Source organism: Annulohypoxylon truncatum (genome assembly GCF_022578515.1).
Source record: "Annulohypoxylon truncatum strain CBS 140777 unplaced genomic scaffold F4807scaffold_39, whole genome shotgun sequence".
In the NCBI taxonomy this organism is placed as follows: domain Eukaryota; kingdom Fungi; phylum Ascomycota; class Sordariomycetes; order Xylariales; family Hypoxylaceae; genus Annulohypoxylon; species Annulohypoxylon truncatum.
Window position 1 is genome coordinate 231,750 of NW_025953825.1, and position 18,999 is coordinate 250,748.

Sequence of the window (18,999 nt, forward strand, 5' to 3'; positions counted from 1 at the left end):
TGTCACTTATCACTCGCTAGAAGGATGCAAGATGGCCTTTTAATAATTCTCCAGTAAGATTATGCGAGATCTTTTTTATGATGTGCATATGCAATGCACTGCAACGAGATTACATGTTGATCCATCTAGCCCATCCAAGTGGCCCTGATAAACATGTCTCGGATGTCATTATCTGTGGTTCGATGCCAAGTGCAGACTTTAAAATAGTACCAAAGTAAAGGTCTGGAAGTTCAAGTACCCATCATGTGTTGATCGATGTACAATGGATAATATCATTAATTCTGTCCTATTCTTTCCTTCCCTTTTCCTAGGTATTCTATGCAGTCCGACAAATGCCATAATTATCGGCTTACTTACGTTACGTACACTGAGCAATCTTTCCACTTCCAACAGCTCGCCTCTTCGTTCTCTTCTCTGGGCATATTTAAACTGTGTCGTGTTATACCGTACTTCTCGCCTCTTCTACCGCTACACATAGAAGTTTATAACCAAATGAGCACTCCTTGTTAAATATGTAATATAAGCGAAAGCCCCTCTACAAAAGCAGCAAATCGCCATTACTCCCAACCCCCTGAGCCGGCTGAAAGACCTGCTGCGGCGCGTACTGATTCACAACATACGAGGCCTCTGTGCCGGCGCCGCCGAACGAGCTGTCGCCCGCTTCGTGGATGCCCATGGCGGCCATCTGCTGGCTGCCGATGCCCGCGAAGTACGCGTCCGCGTCGTTAACCGCGTTGGCCATACTGTTCTCCTGGTCATTACCACCGAAGGCGTTCTGCGGGTTGTTCGCGGCGTTGGGCACGGAGACGGGTTGCCCGCCCATGCCGAACGCGCTGAGGCTTTTTTGAGCGTCGAAGGCCGGGAGGTTCGTCGATGTGGGGAGCGCGTGTTTCTGGAGCGCGGGGGAGTCGGGCAGGCGTCGGGGCCGCGCGCTGCGGAACACGGTTTGTACGGGTTTGAGGTAGATGGTGGCCAGCGTGCCGACGTTGAGACACATCTCCTCGAGGGTCTGGGGATCGAGCTTCTCCGATTCGGCCGTGATAGGGGGCTTTTCGCCCATGACCATTTGCTTTGCTACGTTCATGTCCGTGCTGAGGAGCCGCCAGTACATGTACGCGCGGTCCCGGAGGTCTGGGTTGTCGGTTTCTTCGGTGGCCCACTTGAGCACTTTGGGGACAAGGTCCTGACCCTTGGTTGGTCGCTGGATAAATAATTTGACTGTGGCCGTGAGGAGCGCGAGTTGTACTTCCACCGGCTCCTCCGCGAACGAATATAGGAAGTCTTCGAGTAGAACGTCGCTGTTCTCAATTCGCGCCGCGTACTGTCCGATGACCCACACCATTGCCGCCTTAGCCTCCGGTTCATCAAGTGAGTCGAGATGTTCGCACAAGGTGCCGATTATCGATTCGTACTGGTTGGGATATTTCCGGAATATGTTACGAATGACCACAGTTGCCTCCTGAACGATATACGGAACCTTGGTCGCCACTAGTTCGAGGAGCAGATTTATGCATGACCTTGCCGCTGGCTCAATCTTAATGGCTAGCTTGCCGATGGCGCGCACTGCTTTTCGAACAAAATGTACGTCGACTTCCGTCGCATACTCTCTAAGTTCGGTTAGTACTTCGTCGATGTTCTTCTCGTTGGCGAGCATAAATATCAGTTCTAGCTTCGTAACCTTGACGTAGATCGGGTCGTTATATTTGCAAAAGAACACACGAATATCGTTGCGAAGAACATCGGGTCTCCTTTGGAGTATAAGCAGCGCGTTCCTAAGAGCGAGATATTGTACCTCCGGTCCTTTCGCAAGTAACGTCACTAGTGGCGGCGATAGCTTTCGACATAATGCTGAAACTTGCTTCTCATCCGCGATATAGTTCATCAGGTAAAGGATAACTCGAATGCAGGTCAACACCACAGCCGAGTTCGAGTGGGATAACCGTGGCGCGATACGTTCGGCTAGTAGAGTTGCTTCCCCTGATTCTTGAGGTACATAGGACATTAGGGCTTCGAGGATATACGTTTGTCCCCACCTATTTCCACGTTAGAAAGAGTATATATGGTGGCTAGATGTGATATTACGAACTCAGAACAGTCCGGCAAGATTGCTACCATCTTGGAGGCATTGCTATAGTCGATAGTGAGTTTAATAGAATCACTACGTTCCCATATATCCATCAAACCGGCCAATGCGCTCGCTACGACGGTAGGGTTATCGTCTCTGAGGAGCTGATTAAGCCTATCGATGAGGTCGGATTGTTCGACCATGTACTTATCATGATCGTACAGTTTCGCGACGCAGAAAGCGGCTGTTTTTCGTACGTAGGGATCGGCGTCTCGGAGTAGATGCTTGACAAGGGGAACCGTAGCCTCGACGAATTCTTTGACGTGAACGTAGGACATCGTTCGAAGAGCGAGGGCTCTGACTAACGGGTTCGTATCCTCCATATCCTACCAAGTATTAATAAGTTGTGACATACGATGCCGTGACTGTCGCAGTACGTACGTGTTGTAGGAATGGGATTGCTTTAATCGCAATCTCAGGGCGCATCCTCGCATAGTTGACTAGGAACAAGAAACACCTGTACAATTCTTGTTATAAGCAACTTCCTTAAACCGCGTGACTTGGAATGGAGGTGAGCATACATCTTCTTGATTTCCAAGCTCTGGATGTGCATGCAACCTATTATATCGGGAAACAGGGACACCATCTCGTTGTTGCTCATGGTCATGTTGGCGACGATCTTCTTCAATGCGATCTTCTTCTGGGTGAAGTTCTTATCCTTCTTTCCGCCGCTGTTCAACTCGAGTCGCAGCTCAGCGACTTTCCCCTGCAAAGTCATCGGTCGTAAGCCATAGTCCGGTGGTATATATGCTAAAAACATGGCCATGATGCGCGGCGGGAAAGATGGGTGGGATCATAGTGTGTTTTGATGATCTCGAAGGGACATTGGGTTGGAAGGGTCGCTCGAAACGTGTGCCTTTGTGAGATAATCGTCAAGACGGAAGCGCTTCGGCGAACTGTGATGGAGTGTATATAATCAAATTGGAAATGAAAGTGTTAAACGGGTTGGGATACAAGGGGAGAGATACGGCCGCTACAAGAAGATCAAATGTGATATGTATAAAGAAAGGAGAATGCGCTTACTCGAGCGAACAGCTTCGAGTCCCCTCCACCTTGGGAGCTCGACATGGTGGTGGTTTACTGTTGGCTTCTGTCTTTGTCGGAATTGCCTCTTTGGTGTCTCTCGATATGTCGGCTGGTTGGCTGAATAGGAGAGCTCGAGTTCGATAAAGCGCCTAGCAATAGCAACAACAGGGCGTTGGCAAGGAAGCAAATAGCTGTGGTTACCCCTCACGTAAAGATAGAGCTAGGGATTGCTAAGGATTCTGGAACTGAATTGGATTTTGACTAAAAGCGTACTGTATCCTTTCGAGACAGCTATGAATGCAACCATCCAATCGCAGGGATTCGCGGCGGAAGGTGAACAGGCGGTATTGGACGAGCGGTCGAACGCGATGCGCGCCGGATACTGATCCCGGCTTTTCGTAGAATGAGCGTGTGGTGAATTCACCGTCGACCCAGATGGAAATGTAGAATTCGGACAGACTCGTATGGCGACATTATCGAAGTCGAGAAGACATCGGGTTCGGGAGGAAGTTGTCGGCCCCTCCGTACAATTCCATCAAGACAAGAAATAATGTTCCTAGTTCGAAACCCCTGAAGGCGGAAAGTTGGAGCTTTCCGTTGCGACTTGCAGGGATCTGGCTTTCGGGCAATACGGGGCCATGTGGATACATATGTAGCAACAGGTTAGGCGGATTTTCATTAAACGAGGCTTTGTCAGCTATCCCGATATGACGGTTGTTGTGGATCAGCAATTGTACATTCGTCAACTTCGTCGTAACATCACCATCAAAAAGATAGAAGCTTGTACAACGACATACTACATGTGATATCTTTAACCGACAACGGACATATTGCTGCATAGACTCGGGTTAGCCAGTCGAGATGTCGTCAGACAACCTCTCTGTCCCTGAATGGGTCGCCAACCTACGACATCCGCCTAAGCCTGCGTCGACAACTGGCAGCATACCCGATCCACCCGGCTACCCATCGATGTTGACTAAGGTATAAGAATATTGCAAATTCTGATACAAGGTGGATGCTGACGATAAATGTATAGAAACAAGCGAAAGAAACCAAAGTCCAACCGCGAAAGCAGCCGACCCCCGAGGAGATGGACACATTGAAGCTAAAGAAGGCTTGGGAAGTGGCGCTCGCGCCGGTCAAGAACTTGCCCATGACAGCCATCATGATGTATATGTCAGGAAACTCGTTACAGATTTTCAGCATAATGATGGTTTTCATGGCCTTTAAGAACCCCATCATGGGCATCATCGCTACGAACCAAGCGTTCGAAAGGTTCGAGAGCGAGAGCAACAAGGCGAAGATAATACAGGCAAAGCTGGCATACGTCGCCATGCAGATGGTGGCTTTGGCCGTTGGAATATGGAAAGTTAATGCGATGGGTTTATTACCGTAAGTTTATATTCGGTTGTTTTGACTGAAATTGGAAAATGCTAATTAGATACAGGACTACCAGATCTGACTGGTTGGCCTGGGAAGCCCAACGAGAACCGCTAGAGCTCGCAGTCTCTGCGTTATAGAATTAGAACCATTAATCAATATATCCCTTATTAACCCTTATCTTCTATTCCCTGGCCCTGGTTTAACATGCTTTTTTTTTATCCCTCGCTTTACTCCTTTTCACCAGTCTTTTCTATACCTGATCCGGATGTTGCTGCCGTGTCGCTGACGGGCGCCGGTTGTTTTGGCAAGTGATCGTCAGAGGCGTTAGGTGGCTCGGTTTGCGTCTTGGGGACGACCGAGTTCATGTTTTGATATGGTCCGTCTGACATAGGTTGTGTGGACCAACGTTCTAGCGCGTCCGCTTTATCTGGCTTCGCTTTCCACAAGTGCACCTTTTTTAGAAAATCGTCGATGGCGTGTTCGCGGTCTGTCCATGGGCGCTGTAGGGGTATATGACTGGTGTCTTCTGAAGTCGGGTCCGCTGACGCCGGCTGTTGGCTTGTCGCCGGAATATTATCCGCTTGTGGGGTTGTCCTCCTTCCGTCTTGATTCTCAGGTGATTGCTTTTTCTCATCCTACTAATGTTATGAGTAGTTCATCCATTGGTAGCGAGGTAATGTGTTACCTTGTGTTCCATTATGTAATATCTCGTAACTGATCGTTCGTTAGATTGAAACTGTGAAACTTATATGATTCCGGAGGGACTGTACTACTTCTTGCGCACTCTAGTTGGTTGGAACCAAATGTATGAGCATCGCTTGCCCATAATAGCAAGGGTCGTACAGCTGATATTTGCTGTTTGGACTCGTACGGAAACGGGCGAGCTCGAAGGCTTTAAATAGCATTCTCAGTCTCCAATCAGGGTATACTCTTTTATATTGACTACGAAGGCTGCAAAGTAAGGCAACCCCGCTCCAAAGGTACACATAGAAATATTCAGCTGTTGATCTTCGTGCTTTGCCTAGCTCCAGCACGTCTTGCGCTTTCTGGAGGACAATATCAACTCGTCTTCGTCAAGGTGTGGTATAAACCCCCACGAAAGTCTTAGTCCCTGTGTCCTATTACATTATACATCTCTCAATATCAAATAAGATGTTGCCATTTTAGTCCTACCCGAAGGACTCGAAGGGGAACCTGACTAAACTTCTTCAGTCGGACAACCTTGATCGGAACTGTAGTATTGAATCCGCGGTGAAGAAGGGTGCACATCATCTATCTCAGAACAAATTGGCGGTCGTGTCATGAGTCCAAGCGACACGTCAAAAGCCATATTAAGACACCTTCAATCTCGACCAAGTGACCTATCAGATAATCGATCCAGACTGTCGGTAGCGCTAAGAGTTATTAGCTGGCAGAGTTACAATGAAGTGAATTTTAACATTTTAACCAAGATACGATTCTGGGGAGCAGCCCAATTGCCGTTGTCACGCATGGCGTGCAGTGTTATTGTACACAGGTAACCGGGTTTTGAAGTAGTGGTCAAATGGCGGTCAGCCATTGACGAATGATAGCGAAGATGGAAGGACGGATACTTCGGCGCATAAATTCTCGACAGCTTCTCTTTGTTTTGCACACCGTATTTAACTTAGTAGGGGGTGGCATACCACCTCGATGAGGGAGGGGTTGTGTGATAGGACTACTGACTCAATATCACGTACGAACTTTTCATTACTTAGAGTACCTGCTTAGGTACAGTCAAATTTCGCTAATTTCTATGTCAATGCTTCATTTGGACGTCTACGTGTCCTCGGGCATAAGGTTCTCTTGGCTCGAGATGTACAGGTAGCATTGACAGCTAGAATTCTTCTTGATATTAGTAATCTTGACACTTTGTAGTTTGTAGATTGCCTATAGCTTGCACCGGCTTCATCTGGCATTAGCCCGTTACATTACATTCTTGTCAGGCCACAATACTGACGCGAACTTCTACTTCCGGAAGGAAACGAAGTTCTGCAACAGATTCTCACCGCTTATGATGGCTTGCAGCTGCAGTAGCTTAATAGAGTCTAAGCCATTAGGATCTCGCTCTCGGGTTGGGCAAATTTGAGACATACATTCCTCACGTCACTGGATACGTTATAGAATCAGGAATGCGGCTCTGCCTGGGTAGCAGGGCTAATCGATTGCCTCCATTGTCTTTACTCGAGAGCATGATGACATTATCATATCCCAGGGCGTCTTCAGCTCACTGCGATCTTCGATAGAACAGTCCAGCCCGTGAAGGGTGTCCGATGTACATATTACCGGTTGCTACTCGAACAAACCGGATGGCATCCCTCGGCGATAGAGCGGAATCCTACAGATTAGTGCTAATAACTTATCCGACCGCTATTTTGTAGCTATGACTCTTACCGACCTTGATATACTAGCACTGAAAGCGCAATGGATTCGAGGTGGCTTCTCCGGTCGTCGAGGCACGTCTGGTTATAGCCAGGAACATGCCCGAAACGACGATAGAACAACGAATTGTGGCTGTTATCTTGCTTCGATCGCTGCAATAGTGAATCACCGATCCTGCAGCTCGCCGTTTTGATATACGACACCCGAGGGTTTCAACGCTTGTAGACCCATCTCAGCTGACCATGCGCATGCTCATCGCTAGCGGCGGATCCTAGTATTTGACGTTTGGAAGAGTCTTGTTGCTAGGTTCTAGAGCGTGCGTGTACTGCTATGTTCGACCTTAGCTATATCGAGGATAGCCTTTTGTGGCTGGGGCGTCCGCCGTCTTCACCACAAGGTGCGATGTACTTCGCAGACTATTGCCTATTGAATCGAGAATCCTCAAAACTTGATAACATCCCGTGTCTGGGCAATCTAAATACATCGTATACGAAAGTGCCTCATAATCCATGAAATGAGTGGTCACCTCGGACAAGCTTACGGCGGTCCGACGTACATAACAACCGTGATCAAAGCGGCTGCGGCCGCATTGCGGCTAGATTTCATTTAGATATCATACGAAGTTATCGGATTATAGTTTGGGATTCTGGACCTATCTCCCGCTCTAATCAAGTGCGTCGGAGAAATATGCTCACACCGGCGACTGGTTTGAGTATGAGTATCCAAGCGCCACTGTTTCGGGGATTCCCAAAGCTGGGGGCGAAGATTGTTGTCTGTCAAGCTCCGTTTAAAATATCCGAAGGGACACCACCATCAGCGAGAAAGCCAATTGACTCAATGGACTTAATCGGGAATAATTCACCTCGACTTGGTGGCAATTCGAGATATTGAATGCACCTTTGTGGTGAAGTTGATGCGTGATCGTAATTCTTTCTTTCACATGTACGAAGTCGCATAGAGCAGTGTTTCAATTAAGGGTGCCATGATGTAATAGCACAACCTTAATAAATGGGGTTTGCTCCGCACAAGCTCCACGCCAGCGCCGTTGCGACAGTCCTTTATCAGCTTATCATTCTATCGATAAACGTTTTAAGGGTAAGACAACGCCGCGGGTCTGGGGCTATTTCGAGTCTAGGTAATAATTGGGGTTTCGACTTAGCAGTTAACTGCTGTCAACGGCTTCCTTTTTCGCTAGGTTAGTAGTAATTTGGGTCCGTTAACCTCTGAGTCCTCCTATCTCTCCTATTCCCTTTGAAAGAGCTCTCCTATGGTACGAGAATATGCTTCATTGTAGTGCGTCTACCGGTTCCGATGTCCGACGCGATTGATCAGGACGGTGTTAAGGCTAGCAATGGCCAACCTTCTCAACCGCCGAGCCAACCTCCTCACGATGCCAGCCACGAAACAATTGAAAATGGATCCCAGGAGGCGAAGTCATTAGAGCCCGCCTTTCCTTTGCTACAGAATAATGCTAGTAGCGAAACACTGCTGCAAACTGTGCAGGCGCAGAAACGGACTACGGTCGAGGACGACAATGAAGAGGAACCAGCTGTCGCCAAACCTTTCGTCCGGACAAACAGTCCCGGCTTATCTTCCAGAGTAGCTACCCCGCCCGAGGAAGAGAGAGCGCCCATCCGGTCTGCCTACAAGATGCACAAGTTCACGTTGTACGAGACGGCAAGTCGGTATTACATTGTAGGGGGAGACGTCACGGAAAAGCGCTATCGCATCTTAAAAATTGATCGTAATACTCACGATTCTGATTTGAGTATAACCGACGATAAGACTATATATACCCAGAAGGAGATGAATTCACTGCTTAACACTATAGATGATGGAAATAAAGGTACTGGCGGTATCAAGCAAAGATGTACGACATGGGGCATCCTAGGCTTCATCAAATTCACGGGGCCTTATTATATGCTGTTGATTACCAAGAAGAGCACGGTTGCGATGATTGGAGGTCACTACGTGTACCAGATCGACGGCACTGAACTCATCCCTTTAACTCCAGCAAAATACAAGACTGATGCTCGTCATCCCGAGGAGCAGCGCTTCTTGAACATCCTCACAAATCTCGATCTTACGAGGTCATTCTACTATAGTTACTCCTACGACATTACTAGGACATTGCAGCATAACATTACCAGGGAGAGAACCGCTTTGCTGCATGGGATGCCAGGTACAACATACGACGATTATAACTCTATGTTCATCTGGAATAGTCATCTTCTACGACCCGCCGAAGAGGCTATTCACGACCCCTTTGATTGGTGTCGCCCAATTATACATGGCTACATCGACCAAGCTGCAATATCTATATATGGTAGAACAGCGCATATAACCATAATTGCGCGACGATCACGATACTTCGCAGGTGCAAGATTCTTGAAGCGCGGCGCCAATGATTTGGGTTACGTCGCCAACGATGTTGAAACGGAGCAAATAGTTGCTGAGGCCTTAACGACTTCGTTTCACTCGCCCGGTCCTAAGCTGTTTGCGAATCCTCAGTATACTTCCTACGTCCAACATCGAGGAAGTATTCCTCTTCATTGGACGCAGGATAATATGGGTGTCACCCCAAAGCCACCAATCGAGTTAAACCTCATCGATCCGTTCTACACATCAGCAGCACTTCATTTTGATAACTTGTTTGAACGATATGGATCTCCTGTGTATGCGCTCAACCTCATCAAAGCGAGAGAGCGGACACCAAGGGAATCGAAGTTGCTAGGTGAATATACAAATGCCATTAACTACTTAAACCAGTTCTTACCTGAGGGTCATAAAATCATTCATAAAGCTTGGGATATGAGTCGTGCTGCGAAGAGCAAGGATCAGGATGTCATCGGTACGCTTGAAAACATCGCCGAGACCGTTGTCACTACAACCGGCATTTTCCATAATGGTGATGGAGAGATCACCCCAACCAGAGTGCAGAACGGTGTCGCAAGGACAAATTGTATCGATTGCTTGGACCGTACGAACGCAGCCCAGTTTGTTATTGGGAAGCGAGCGCTTGGACACCAACTTCATGCTCTAGGCATCCTTGAAAATACAATCATCGACTACGATACGGATGCTGTGAACCTCTTCACTCATATGTACCATGATCACGGTGACACGATCGCGGTTCAATATGGTGGGTCTCAGCTGGTGAATACTATGGAAACGTATCGCAAGATCAATCAGTGGACAAGCCATTCTCGAGATATGATCGAGAGCTTTAAACGGTATTATAACAATTCGTTCATGGACAGTCAACGACAAGAAGCCTACAACCTCTTCCTCGGCAATTATATCTTTGCTCAGGGACAGCCTATGCTGTGGGACCTTGCCACGGATTATTACCTCCATCACGCGGATCCACGGATGTGGTCGCAAAAAGAGAAGCATGACTATATTCATTGGTATACGCCGGCTCATCTTGAGAAGCGGACGATACCCGATTTCGTACCACCGAAAGGAGAGATGGGCAAGAAGCCAGTTTCATTTTTCGATGACTACTGGCTCGAATATTATCGACCATCAACACTGTCTTCATTTCCGAAGATGTTCCCGTACAAGATGAACTCAACTATCAAGTACATTCCCTTTAAATCAACGCAGGAAGGAAAATATGACTTGAGTCCATTCCGCATTCGCACCGAAGGCGACGGAGAGACGCACGAGAAGAAGAAATCCGCGGCAAAGAAGGAAGTGACTATTGTTGACCCGTCCGAATCTCACAGATCGACGGCAGACGATGACTCCGAATCCGTTATGACGGAGAAGGCTAGTGTCAGAGGTATATCGATTCAACGCTGGCTCCAGCCCATGCAACCAGAAAAGGGGCCCACAATCCCTCACAGCATCATGAAAGATTCAGCGGAGAATCGCGATAGGCCAAAGCAGACACAGCAGGAGAAAACCAAGGCCGCGCAATGGACCTTCGCGAACATCGTCCAGGAATCGCTCAACCCAACCGTCAGTGCGCTGGAAACGGAGGATTACACACGGTACATCAGCCACCCGCAGAGTCTGCCTTTGGTCATCTCGAACGACGCGCCGCCTGATGTTGACTCCTCCGAATACCAGGAGTACCTCAACGGGAGCTGGCACACGGAAGGCCTGGCCCCGAGCGGCGCCGAGGAAGACATCGACGTATACAACGATTTGCTGAGGGTCGGAGACAACCCGCTGACGGTGACGGACGAGGACTTGCCTAAGAAGAGATACAAGGCTTATAGGAAGTGGCTCAGGGGTAAATCGCTCTTCAAGCAGCAGCCGCTCGATTAGGGATCGTCGGCTCAGAATACGCCGATGAGCGATACCTTTGATTTGGGGTCCTTCGACTTGGGATCTCCTTGATAGCTTGGGGGGCCCCTTATGCTGGATTTTCATCTCTGAAAAGTTTGCTTAGTTGCGGCTCCTTCTCTATCAGCACACCTACGCGATCTTGAAGGTCAACGTTAGATGCTTTCGTTATCGCCGATAGCATGTCGGCGGTCTTGGTCAATCCGGCTTTCAGGTCGTTCGCAACCGGGTTAGTGTCTGGGAAGGAATCCTCATCCTCGATGTTAAGCCAGCAGAGCATGAGGATCTTGATGATCTCGTTGCAGTAGTGCGGGATCCGCGGCCAGCAATTACGTAAGATGGCCTGGAGGAGTTGAGTGGCTGAGGCGAGGGTTGGCGGGTGCTTGGTCCCGAAGGGATCGGTCATGATTTCGGAGACCATGGGGATGAAGTCCTGTTTTAAGTATGGTTAATCGGCATTTTAATGAGAAACGGGAGTTCCAGTGTATCTTTAGGGTTTGCTTTTCAAGTATAGGTAATGGGAAAGAGGTGGGATGGGGGGACGGTACCTTGAGGTGTTTCACAGCTAGTATACCCATCCCGTTTATAATACACACGAGTACTTCGCAGAACAAGCCGACGAGCCGCACGTGCTCTTTCGCGTGGTGGTATCCCACCATAACACCCTCCCGGACCATCTTATCCAGAAGTTTGCGCTGCGCTTCCGTGATTTGCTGCTTCGGCTCCTGTTTCCCGTTTGCGTTTACCCCCGGCCCCTGTCCTGAACCCGGGCTGGGATTGACATACTTGAGCCCGGCCATCTCGATCAGCGCGGGATATGCCGCGCCGAGGATCTCCAGGGACTCGTCCTCGGGTGTGAGGGTGGGGAGGAACAGGACCGCGGGGAACACGGCGTCTTCGAAGACTGAGGCGAGGCCGGTGGCTTGCATTAGGTTTGGAGGGCAACGCGACCAGAAGGAGCGGAATGTGTGGAGGGCGCGGACCTTGAGGCCGGCGTGCGAGGACTCGTCTAGGAGGGTTAGGAGAGCGGGGGTGAATGATGGCCAGTAGGTTTGTAGGAGGGAGGGCTGGATGGGTGGTTAGTCATGGTGTATATCATACGATATGTAATAATTGTATATGGGAATTATCTTCAGATAGCTAAATAGGGACATAGGTAACTTACATCCGAATGCTGCACCGCCCAAGAGAAGACGGTGATGGCATACCGGTGAGCGTACTTCCACGGCTTCGTCTCGGGGGTCTCCCGGTCCAAGGTGTCGTAGCGCGACGGCTCGACGTACTCAGCCTTCCGCCCGGATGCCGTTACCGCCGCGGACCGGGACTTGGAGAATATCGGTCGTATAAAAGTGGTGAGGATATCCTCAACAATTAAGGTCTTTGTCTGAGACTCGTCCAGGATCTGTAGTTGAGTCTCTAGAAGCCCGGAGGCTAGCGCGGATGATTCCGCGGAGGTCCAGGGGTCCGCGACATCTGTGAATGCGGTCAAGCGGAGTAGTACTGAGGATCTGAGCTGAAAAGGCGGTTTGATGGGTGCATTGGTGAGTTGTTCTATAGCTTGTAGACCTAGCTCGCCCTTGCGCCGGAGTTGCGCGTAGTCTGTTGTGTCTATGTAGTGTTGGTGAGTGGTCACGTTATTCCGTATCAAACGAGAAGATCCATACCTTCGTCTAGTGAGGCGCCAGAACAAATAGGAAGGATGATAGAGCTGATGTGGTCGGCAACGCCATGGAGCGCATCATTCAAATCATCTCCATCGCTATCAACATCGATTTTGGCGTTCTTGCCGATCTTTGTGATGGTGGCGTATGCGACCCAAAGCACTGGGATATGATTCTGCATATGTTCGCTTAGTTCGCGACTACAGGTAGAAATGGCATTGTCAACCACGAGCACTATTCGCATACCACTTCATTTATATCGTTTGACAGAAATCCATTCAATTCTTGAATTGTCGTCCCATCAGGAATAACTAATATGAAAATTAGCTAAGTAATTTAGCTATGATATGAGTTGTGGGTGGTGAACCTCACGCTTTAAGATGTCTTCAGGAATTTCCCATGACGGCGTCTTGGCTTGCTCTAGCCGTTTGCAGGCTTCGAGAAGTTGGTCAAACATGTCTCTCCTTTCAATTGCAATTGTAAATCATAGAAGGCATGGGGATAGAGTTGATTGATGGATGTCTTGGACCCTATTAGTTAGTCCTAGGTTAGGCCTTGAAGGTTTAAATGCTTAGACGCCAGGCCGTCACCAGGTGATAGAAAGCCAAGGCGCTAGATTACATAAGGCGGACTTTGCTCAACCTAGGAATGCTGACTCAGCTGCTTTGATTTGGTCTCTGAAATGTTGAGCATTCAACTTTTCCCTAATAACAAGAGTTTTTATTCAAATCAGAACTCAGGATTCTCTACCATGTCGGAATGTCAATATTTGAAGATCTACACTCTAATCTATCCCAATCCTTAAACAGACCCCATATTTCGTGATCCTCTTTTCTCAATTATGTGCAAGCTTGCGGCGCATCACGGTATGGATATGTCTCGGCGTTCACGCAAGGGATTCAACTTGCAAGAGACCGATCCCTTTCAAATCTTTGGCTATTTCTTATCAAACGCCGTAACTTCCGGCTTTTATTGTTAAATGTTGATTACTAGCTATACTTGAAGCTGGACTTTGAGGTTCCTTCAATTCAGAATTTTATCAATGATATTAAGGTCGCGCAGCTTTAAGTCGCCTTGAATATAAAAATGGCTCGAACCATCTCGTGGCTCCTCGGCCTGGGTGCCTTGATATTCGGCCTCCTTGCTGTATTCGTCGAACCATTCCGTGAACTCTTACTTCAGAATGCCGATTATTATGAGATCAAGCTTCCTTTCTCAGACAGGGTTGACAGGGTTGACCCACCCGTCGTTTTTGACTTTGCCCGAGAACTCGCATATATGGGTAGTCGTTCAGATGGCGTGGAACACTTTCAGGATATCTTCTACGCAGAAGATACATCGGGAGAGAATCGGTTTGCACCGCCTATTCCCATCAAGCATAGGAAGGGAACTGTCATTGATGCTACTCAACCTGGAGCTTGGTGTCCTCAAGGGACCGGCGACGTACTACCGTTTACTAGCCGAGTTGTGAATATCAGTGAAAACTGCCTGAGTTTGAGGATTGCTCGACCTCAATTTACGGCGCGGGATGCCAAGTTACCGGTAATGGTATGGTTACACGGAGGTACGATGTCCCTTTTCTATATAGTATAATCTCAATCCAAAAGCCTGTGACTAGGAACTTGGACCTGGGATATCACTAACTAATATTACCGAACGTAGGTGGTCATGCTCTAGGATCTGCTTCAGATATCTTGTACCAACCCGATGGACTAGTGAAACAAGCTGCTACAGATGGCCAGCCACTGATTTTCGTTGGAATCAATTACCGCCTGGGCTGTATGTTGCTAAACCCCCTCCCCCCTTGTCACGGTCGAAGAATATTACAACTGACTTTCGTAGTCTTCGGCTTCGCGACGAGCAAGGCACTTATTGATGCGAAGCATACGAACGCTGGCCTACGTGACCAACGTGCTGCTCTTGAGTGTATGTGATAGATGTAGTGGGCCTTTATTAGTTGGTCTTACTGACAGGTCTTGACTTAAAGGGGTACGTGACAACATCGAGAACTTCGGTGGCGACCCGCAGCATGGTACGTACCCCTTTTTAATGAAATTTCTCGTAACCCTAGTTTACTGACTCCTAAACCTTCCAAAGTGACTGCGATTGGGCAGAGTGTCGGAGCTAGCGATATTAGCTTGCAGTTGACTGCGTTCGAAGGAAAGCAGGATGTCCCATTTCAGCAGGCCATGTAAGTGATTTCCCCTTTCCAAAAAAAAAAAAAAAAAAAAAAAAAAAGCCTACTCACATTGACTTGTACGGTCGTTAGCATGATGTCCGGCGCCGCAGGGCTCAATTTTAATACCAAGTCAGACCTAGTAGCGAATAACAGCGCCGCAGTAGCCCAGGGGGTAGGGTGTGTCAAGAACGATGATAGCCAATCTGCGGAGACACTTCAGTGTCTACGAGAAGCCCCTTTTGAGCTTCTAAACAACCTCTCTGTCACAGCGTCCCGTGCTGCACGCCCACCATTCGGAGAGGCTTTTTTCTATCCTACGTACGATGGAGACTTCATCACCGATCGACCCACTGAGCTGATGCGCGCCGGAAAGTTCTCCAAGGGCGTACCGATCGTCGCCTCCTGGGTAGCCAACGAAGGGGCATGGTACATCCCCCCAACCACTTCGACGGATGAAGAGGTACTGGCCAGTTTTGGACTCTGGCTAACCGGTCACTCCGAGTCCACGAAAGCCAAGTTACTAGAACTGTACCCGCTCGCAGATTTCGAAGGCATGGTACGGCCGGATTACGACGGGCCCATATCAGCCCAGTACTACCGCGCCGCGCAGCTCAGCAAGGATATCTGGTTCACATGCCCCGTCCTCGATTTCGCGTGGCAGTACGTCAGGAACGGCGGCGTCGAGCCGGAGAAGATGCGCTTGTATAACTTCAACGCGACGCGGTACACCCCGGTCTTCGAGAACATGGGGGTTCCCTTTTGGCGCGTTGCGCACTTGAGCGATATCCCTTACGTGCTGAATCACCAAGGCCTGGAAGGAGGGGCGGATAATTCGGCCCCGCAACTAGAATTGTCGAAGATGATGAGCCGGACCATTGCGAAGTTCGTAACCTCCGGGATCCCTAGCGTGGGCGATAGTAGTGCCGAGGCGTGGCCGCCGGCTTTTGATGGGGTTACGAGGGATGAGTTGAAGGAGGAATTCCCAACCAAGATTTTGCTGAAATTGTTTGGTGGACCGTATGGGAACACGCCCGTTTCAGTTAGCAGAGATGGGAACGAGGCTACTACGACGGAAGCAGAGAGGGCTCTGAGGTGGGAGAGGATGCTTGAGAGGTGTGAATTCATAAACAGTGAGAAAGTAAGAGAAGAGTCTGGAGTATAGAATGGTTAGGTAGCGATGAGGTTTGGGTAGGGGTTAAAAGGATAATGGTGTCTTAGGCAAGCAGTGGTTCCTAAGAATTTAGCGTAATGGCCTAGGTGCCTGTTTTCGCGAACAAGAGTCATTGTCATGTTCCAAGGATTGACAATATTGATTTCAATACTTTAGGTTGACTTGGCGTGTTTACACTTATTTAATGATAGTTTACTACCCCTATAAGCTCAATCTGGCGGTAGGTCACAAAAGGATTTTCTAATCTTGCTTCGTCGTGGAAAATAACCGACCGGATCATTTTCATGGACATATTAAGCATGTTAGCTTATCGTCGTTGAAGTTATGTATATACCTAGGTAGACATGGATGGCGGTAGCAGCACCAATTGTTCAACATCTCGCAAGCGCAACACCCGGTCCGTACATTGGTCATCATCTCCCTTTTCGCATATTATTCTCCCAGCACTCAATAGTAGCATGTACCACCTTCCCAAAATCTAGTAGTGGAACAAACCCTATGAAGAAAACCTTCACGTTGTGCTCGATCGTGATAAGCTTGGCATAGTTAACTCTGCTTTCTTTGGGCAGTGGTTCGTCGTTTTTATAGCCGTCCACCTTGATTGGGGGAAACCCTAGCTCGGGCTCGCCTTTTAGTTTCCTAGTAGGTTCTCTCTCTATTGAGTTGCCTGATACACTGTATACTATTCCGTGGGTCTTTGGGTTCACGCCCGGCTTAGTACAGCCTCGTCTTTCATAAGTGAGGATCGGACTAGAATAGGTTAACTAGGGACCTATGTAGAGTAGTAGATTCACTATTAGGGAATTTCTTACATGCAGGTGGAGTAGCCTTCCTCTTCAGTGGCGACGATTATGAATCGCCGGAAACCAATGTAGAACTTGCTACTGCTTCTACCTTCAACAGCCAGCGTTTTGGTTTCTACTTGTTCCGACCATAGGATTTTAAAGACCTGTATCTATTAGTACGACTAACATAATGGACAAGATTTACTTACCCGCCCAGGTTGGAAATCGGTATGCTTATGAACTTGATACCCTACAACGCCAGCAGGTTAGTCATAGTCATCTTATGTTACTATTCGGTAAGAGTTAGACGAGCTTACGAGCGTCCAGAATCGACCTTGGGTCTATAACAACTTACCCAGAAGGATATGCGTAAGACTTTACAGATGCGGTTTCCATGGGATCTGGTCAGCTATTAGACCTGACTTATTACACATTGGGGTAGAAAGGGGTTCTTTCATACCATCTATGGCGGCATGCTTAGATTTAATCGTAGGATATTCGACTTCCGATTCAGTACACTCTTGAAGTTCATGTGCGGCGATAGGCGACCCATAATCAGAGGGTGCTGATGGTTCAGATTCCGAATCAGAATCTTCTGGAAGATATTCAAGTCGATGGTCAAATGGCACCACTTTACCCCCGGTTGCGGTTGCTGTTATTAGTGATTCCTCGCTCTCTATTAATTCAACCAACGAATTGTTCGACGGCGTTATTGGGAAAGCTTTTTCTCTTATACCGGCCTAATATGTGATGTTGTAGTTAATATCCAATATCCATCAAAGAGTATTCAACAACAATACAGACAGGCCTGATAGGTAAGAATATACTCACCTTTGTTGATCGTTCATTAGCATAGGGTACCGCAGTTCGTTGAACCTCAGATTCTGGTTTATCTTCTGCACTTCTTGAACCGATAGTCAGAGCTGACGTAATATCTAGTTTAGAGTGCCTATCCTGTGGGTCCTGTTCATGGTCAAATTGCGATACCATGAGACCTAAAAATCCACTTATATGCGATCGAAGGGCACCGTTATCCTGATTCACCTCAACACCTAGTAACTCTCTTGGAGAAAGCTCCGTTTGTGATTTTCTCTTTTTTATCTTGACCTCGTGAGGTGGCTCGTGCCCAGTGTCTAAAGAGCTTTTCTCGAGAACAGTCTCTATAGAAATATTATCGGGGGTAGAATCTAACGTCGAGCAAGCTGTTGCCGGGTTTCTGTGAGTGACCCTCTACTATTTTGGATCATTTTTCACTCACCACTTGTTGACCCCCTTCCATCTGTGCTTGGATTGCTCGAGAAGATACTGCGATTAGCAGATTTCTTGGAGGATGACTGATTTGTGGTTTCTGAAATTGATGCAGAATCTGCCATGGACTCCTCATTGTAACATTCCCAAGCCGAATCAAAAAAGAAAAAAAAAATAGATTCTAAAACTTTATTATTTAAATTGCCTCCTTTCACGGCTGCGCCAAGGAGTAATCCTCCTGAAAGGATGTTTCACGAGTATTAGATTTTCTAACTGCACCGCATGATATGTATTCAACAAATCTTTCTACTAACTCTATATCTTTAATATGTTGACTTAGACTAAAAATTAAACTTATCGCTGTATACGGCCAAGCGGCCCGGTCAAACGATTTGCAACATCAAGCCAAGGCGGACCGAACTTGATGAGATGCTTTGCACTTATATACTGAAAGAGAAAATCCTGCTTAGTTTAGATACCAAGCTCCCAGCAATCTAGATATAGATCTTACCTCGTATTGTAAAACATCATCTCTAGAGATCTGTCTGTCTTCGGTAGGCGCTTGGAGTTCAATTAAGTCCTCTAAGATGTGACCAAGAAGTAATTTTAGCTGTAATCCATTTTTATACTCATTCTTCTCAAGGTCCACAGGTATATAATGTACTATCTAGCTACCTATACCTACATCTAGTAAATTAACCTTCTAATCTACATCAAAGATACTC

At 47.9% G+C, this 18,999-nt stretch overlaps 7 protein-coding genes across 7 annotated transcripts; 3 read left to right on the top strand and 4 right to left on the bottom strand.

The window, feature by feature from the left end:
* Position 1: 1 nt before the first annotated feature.
* On the bottom strand, positions 2-3,754 carry F4807DRAFT_441697 (Adaptor protein complex beta subunit). The gene is made up of 5 exons (XM_047999405.1): positions 3,149-3,754; positions 2,647-2,831; positions 2,507-2,582; positions 2,087-2,451; positions 2-2,033 (listed from the first exon to the last, which is right to left on the bottom strand). The coding sequence occupies exons 1-5, from the start codon at positions 3,191-3,193 to the stop codon at positions 536-538; spliced, it is 2,169 nt and encodes a 722-aa protein (XP_047850375.1). The 5' UTR covers positions 3,194-3,754; the 3' UTR covers positions 2-535.
* Positions 3,755-4,012: 258 nt separating this feature from the next.
* Positions 4,013-4,671, top strand: F4807DRAFT_464318 (uncharacterized protein; the record flags this gene model as incomplete). The annotated part of the gene is made up of 3 exons (XM_048002101.1): positions 4,013-4,132; positions 4,188-4,543; positions 4,599-4,671. The coding sequence occupies 3 exons, from the start codon at positions 4,013-4,015 to the stop codon at positions 4,669-4,671; spliced, it is 549 nt and encodes a 182-aa protein (XP_047850376.1).
* Positions 4,672-4,761: 90 nt separating this feature from the next.
* On the bottom strand, positions 4,762-5,231 carry F4807DRAFT_464319 (uncharacterized protein; the record flags this gene model as incomplete). Its single annotated transcript, XM_048002102.1, has 2 exons — positions 4,762-5,169; positions 5,220-5,231. The coding sequence occupies 2 exons, from the start codon at positions 5,229-5,231 to the stop codon at positions 4,762-4,764; spliced, it is 420 nt and encodes a 139-aa protein (XP_047850377.1).
* Positions 5,232-8,067: 2,836 nt separating this feature from the next.
* F4807DRAFT_254620 (SacI homology domain-containing protein) lies at positions 8,068-11,443 on the top strand. The gene has a single exon (XM_047994418.1). The coding sequence runs from the start codon at positions 8,246-8,248 to the stop codon at positions 11,210-11,212; it is 2,967 nt and encodes a 988-aa protein (XP_047850378.1). The 5' UTR covers positions 8,068-8,245; the 3' UTR covers positions 11,213-11,443.
* Positions 11,257-13,435, bottom strand: F4807DRAFT_254634 (uncharacterized protein). Its single transcript, XM_047994419.1, has 6 exons — positions 13,264-13,435; positions 13,138-13,202; positions 12,895-13,066; positions 12,396-12,838; positions 11,779-12,297; positions 11,257-11,663 (listed from the first exon to the last, which is right to left on the bottom strand). Exons 1-6 carry the CDS (start codon positions 13,346-13,348, stop codon positions 11,301-11,303), a joined length of 1,647 nt encoding a protein of 548 aa, XP_047850379.1. The 5' UTR covers positions 13,349-13,435; the 3' UTR covers positions 11,257-11,300.
* A 153-nt stretch (positions 13,436-13,588) lies between these two features.
* F4807DRAFT_441707 (alpha/beta-hydrolase) lies at positions 13,589-16,466 on the top strand. The gene is made up of 6 exons (XM_047999406.1): positions 13,589-14,455; positions 14,554-14,670; positions 14,734-14,817; positions 14,879-14,923; positions 14,989-15,082; positions 15,161-16,466. Exons 1-6 carry the CDS (start codon positions 13,978-13,980, stop codon positions 16,230-16,232), a joined length of 1,890 nt encoding a protein of 629 aa, XP_047850380.1. The 5' UTR covers positions 13,589-13,977; the 3' UTR covers positions 16,233-16,466.
* A 188-nt stretch (positions 16,467-16,654) lies between these two features.
* F4807DRAFT_464323 (uncharacterized protein) lies at positions 16,655-18,399 on the bottom strand (the record flags this gene model as incomplete). The annotated part of the gene is made up of 6 exons (XM_048002103.1): positions 16,655-16,991; positions 17,054-17,190; positions 17,236-17,276; positions 17,487-17,766; positions 17,858-18,228; positions 18,285-18,399. The coding sequence occupies 6 exons, from the start codon at positions 18,397-18,399 to the stop codon at positions 16,655-16,657; spliced, it is 1,281 nt and encodes a 426-aa protein (XP_047850381.1).
* Between the last annotated feature and the right edge of the window lie 600 nt (positions 18,400-18,999).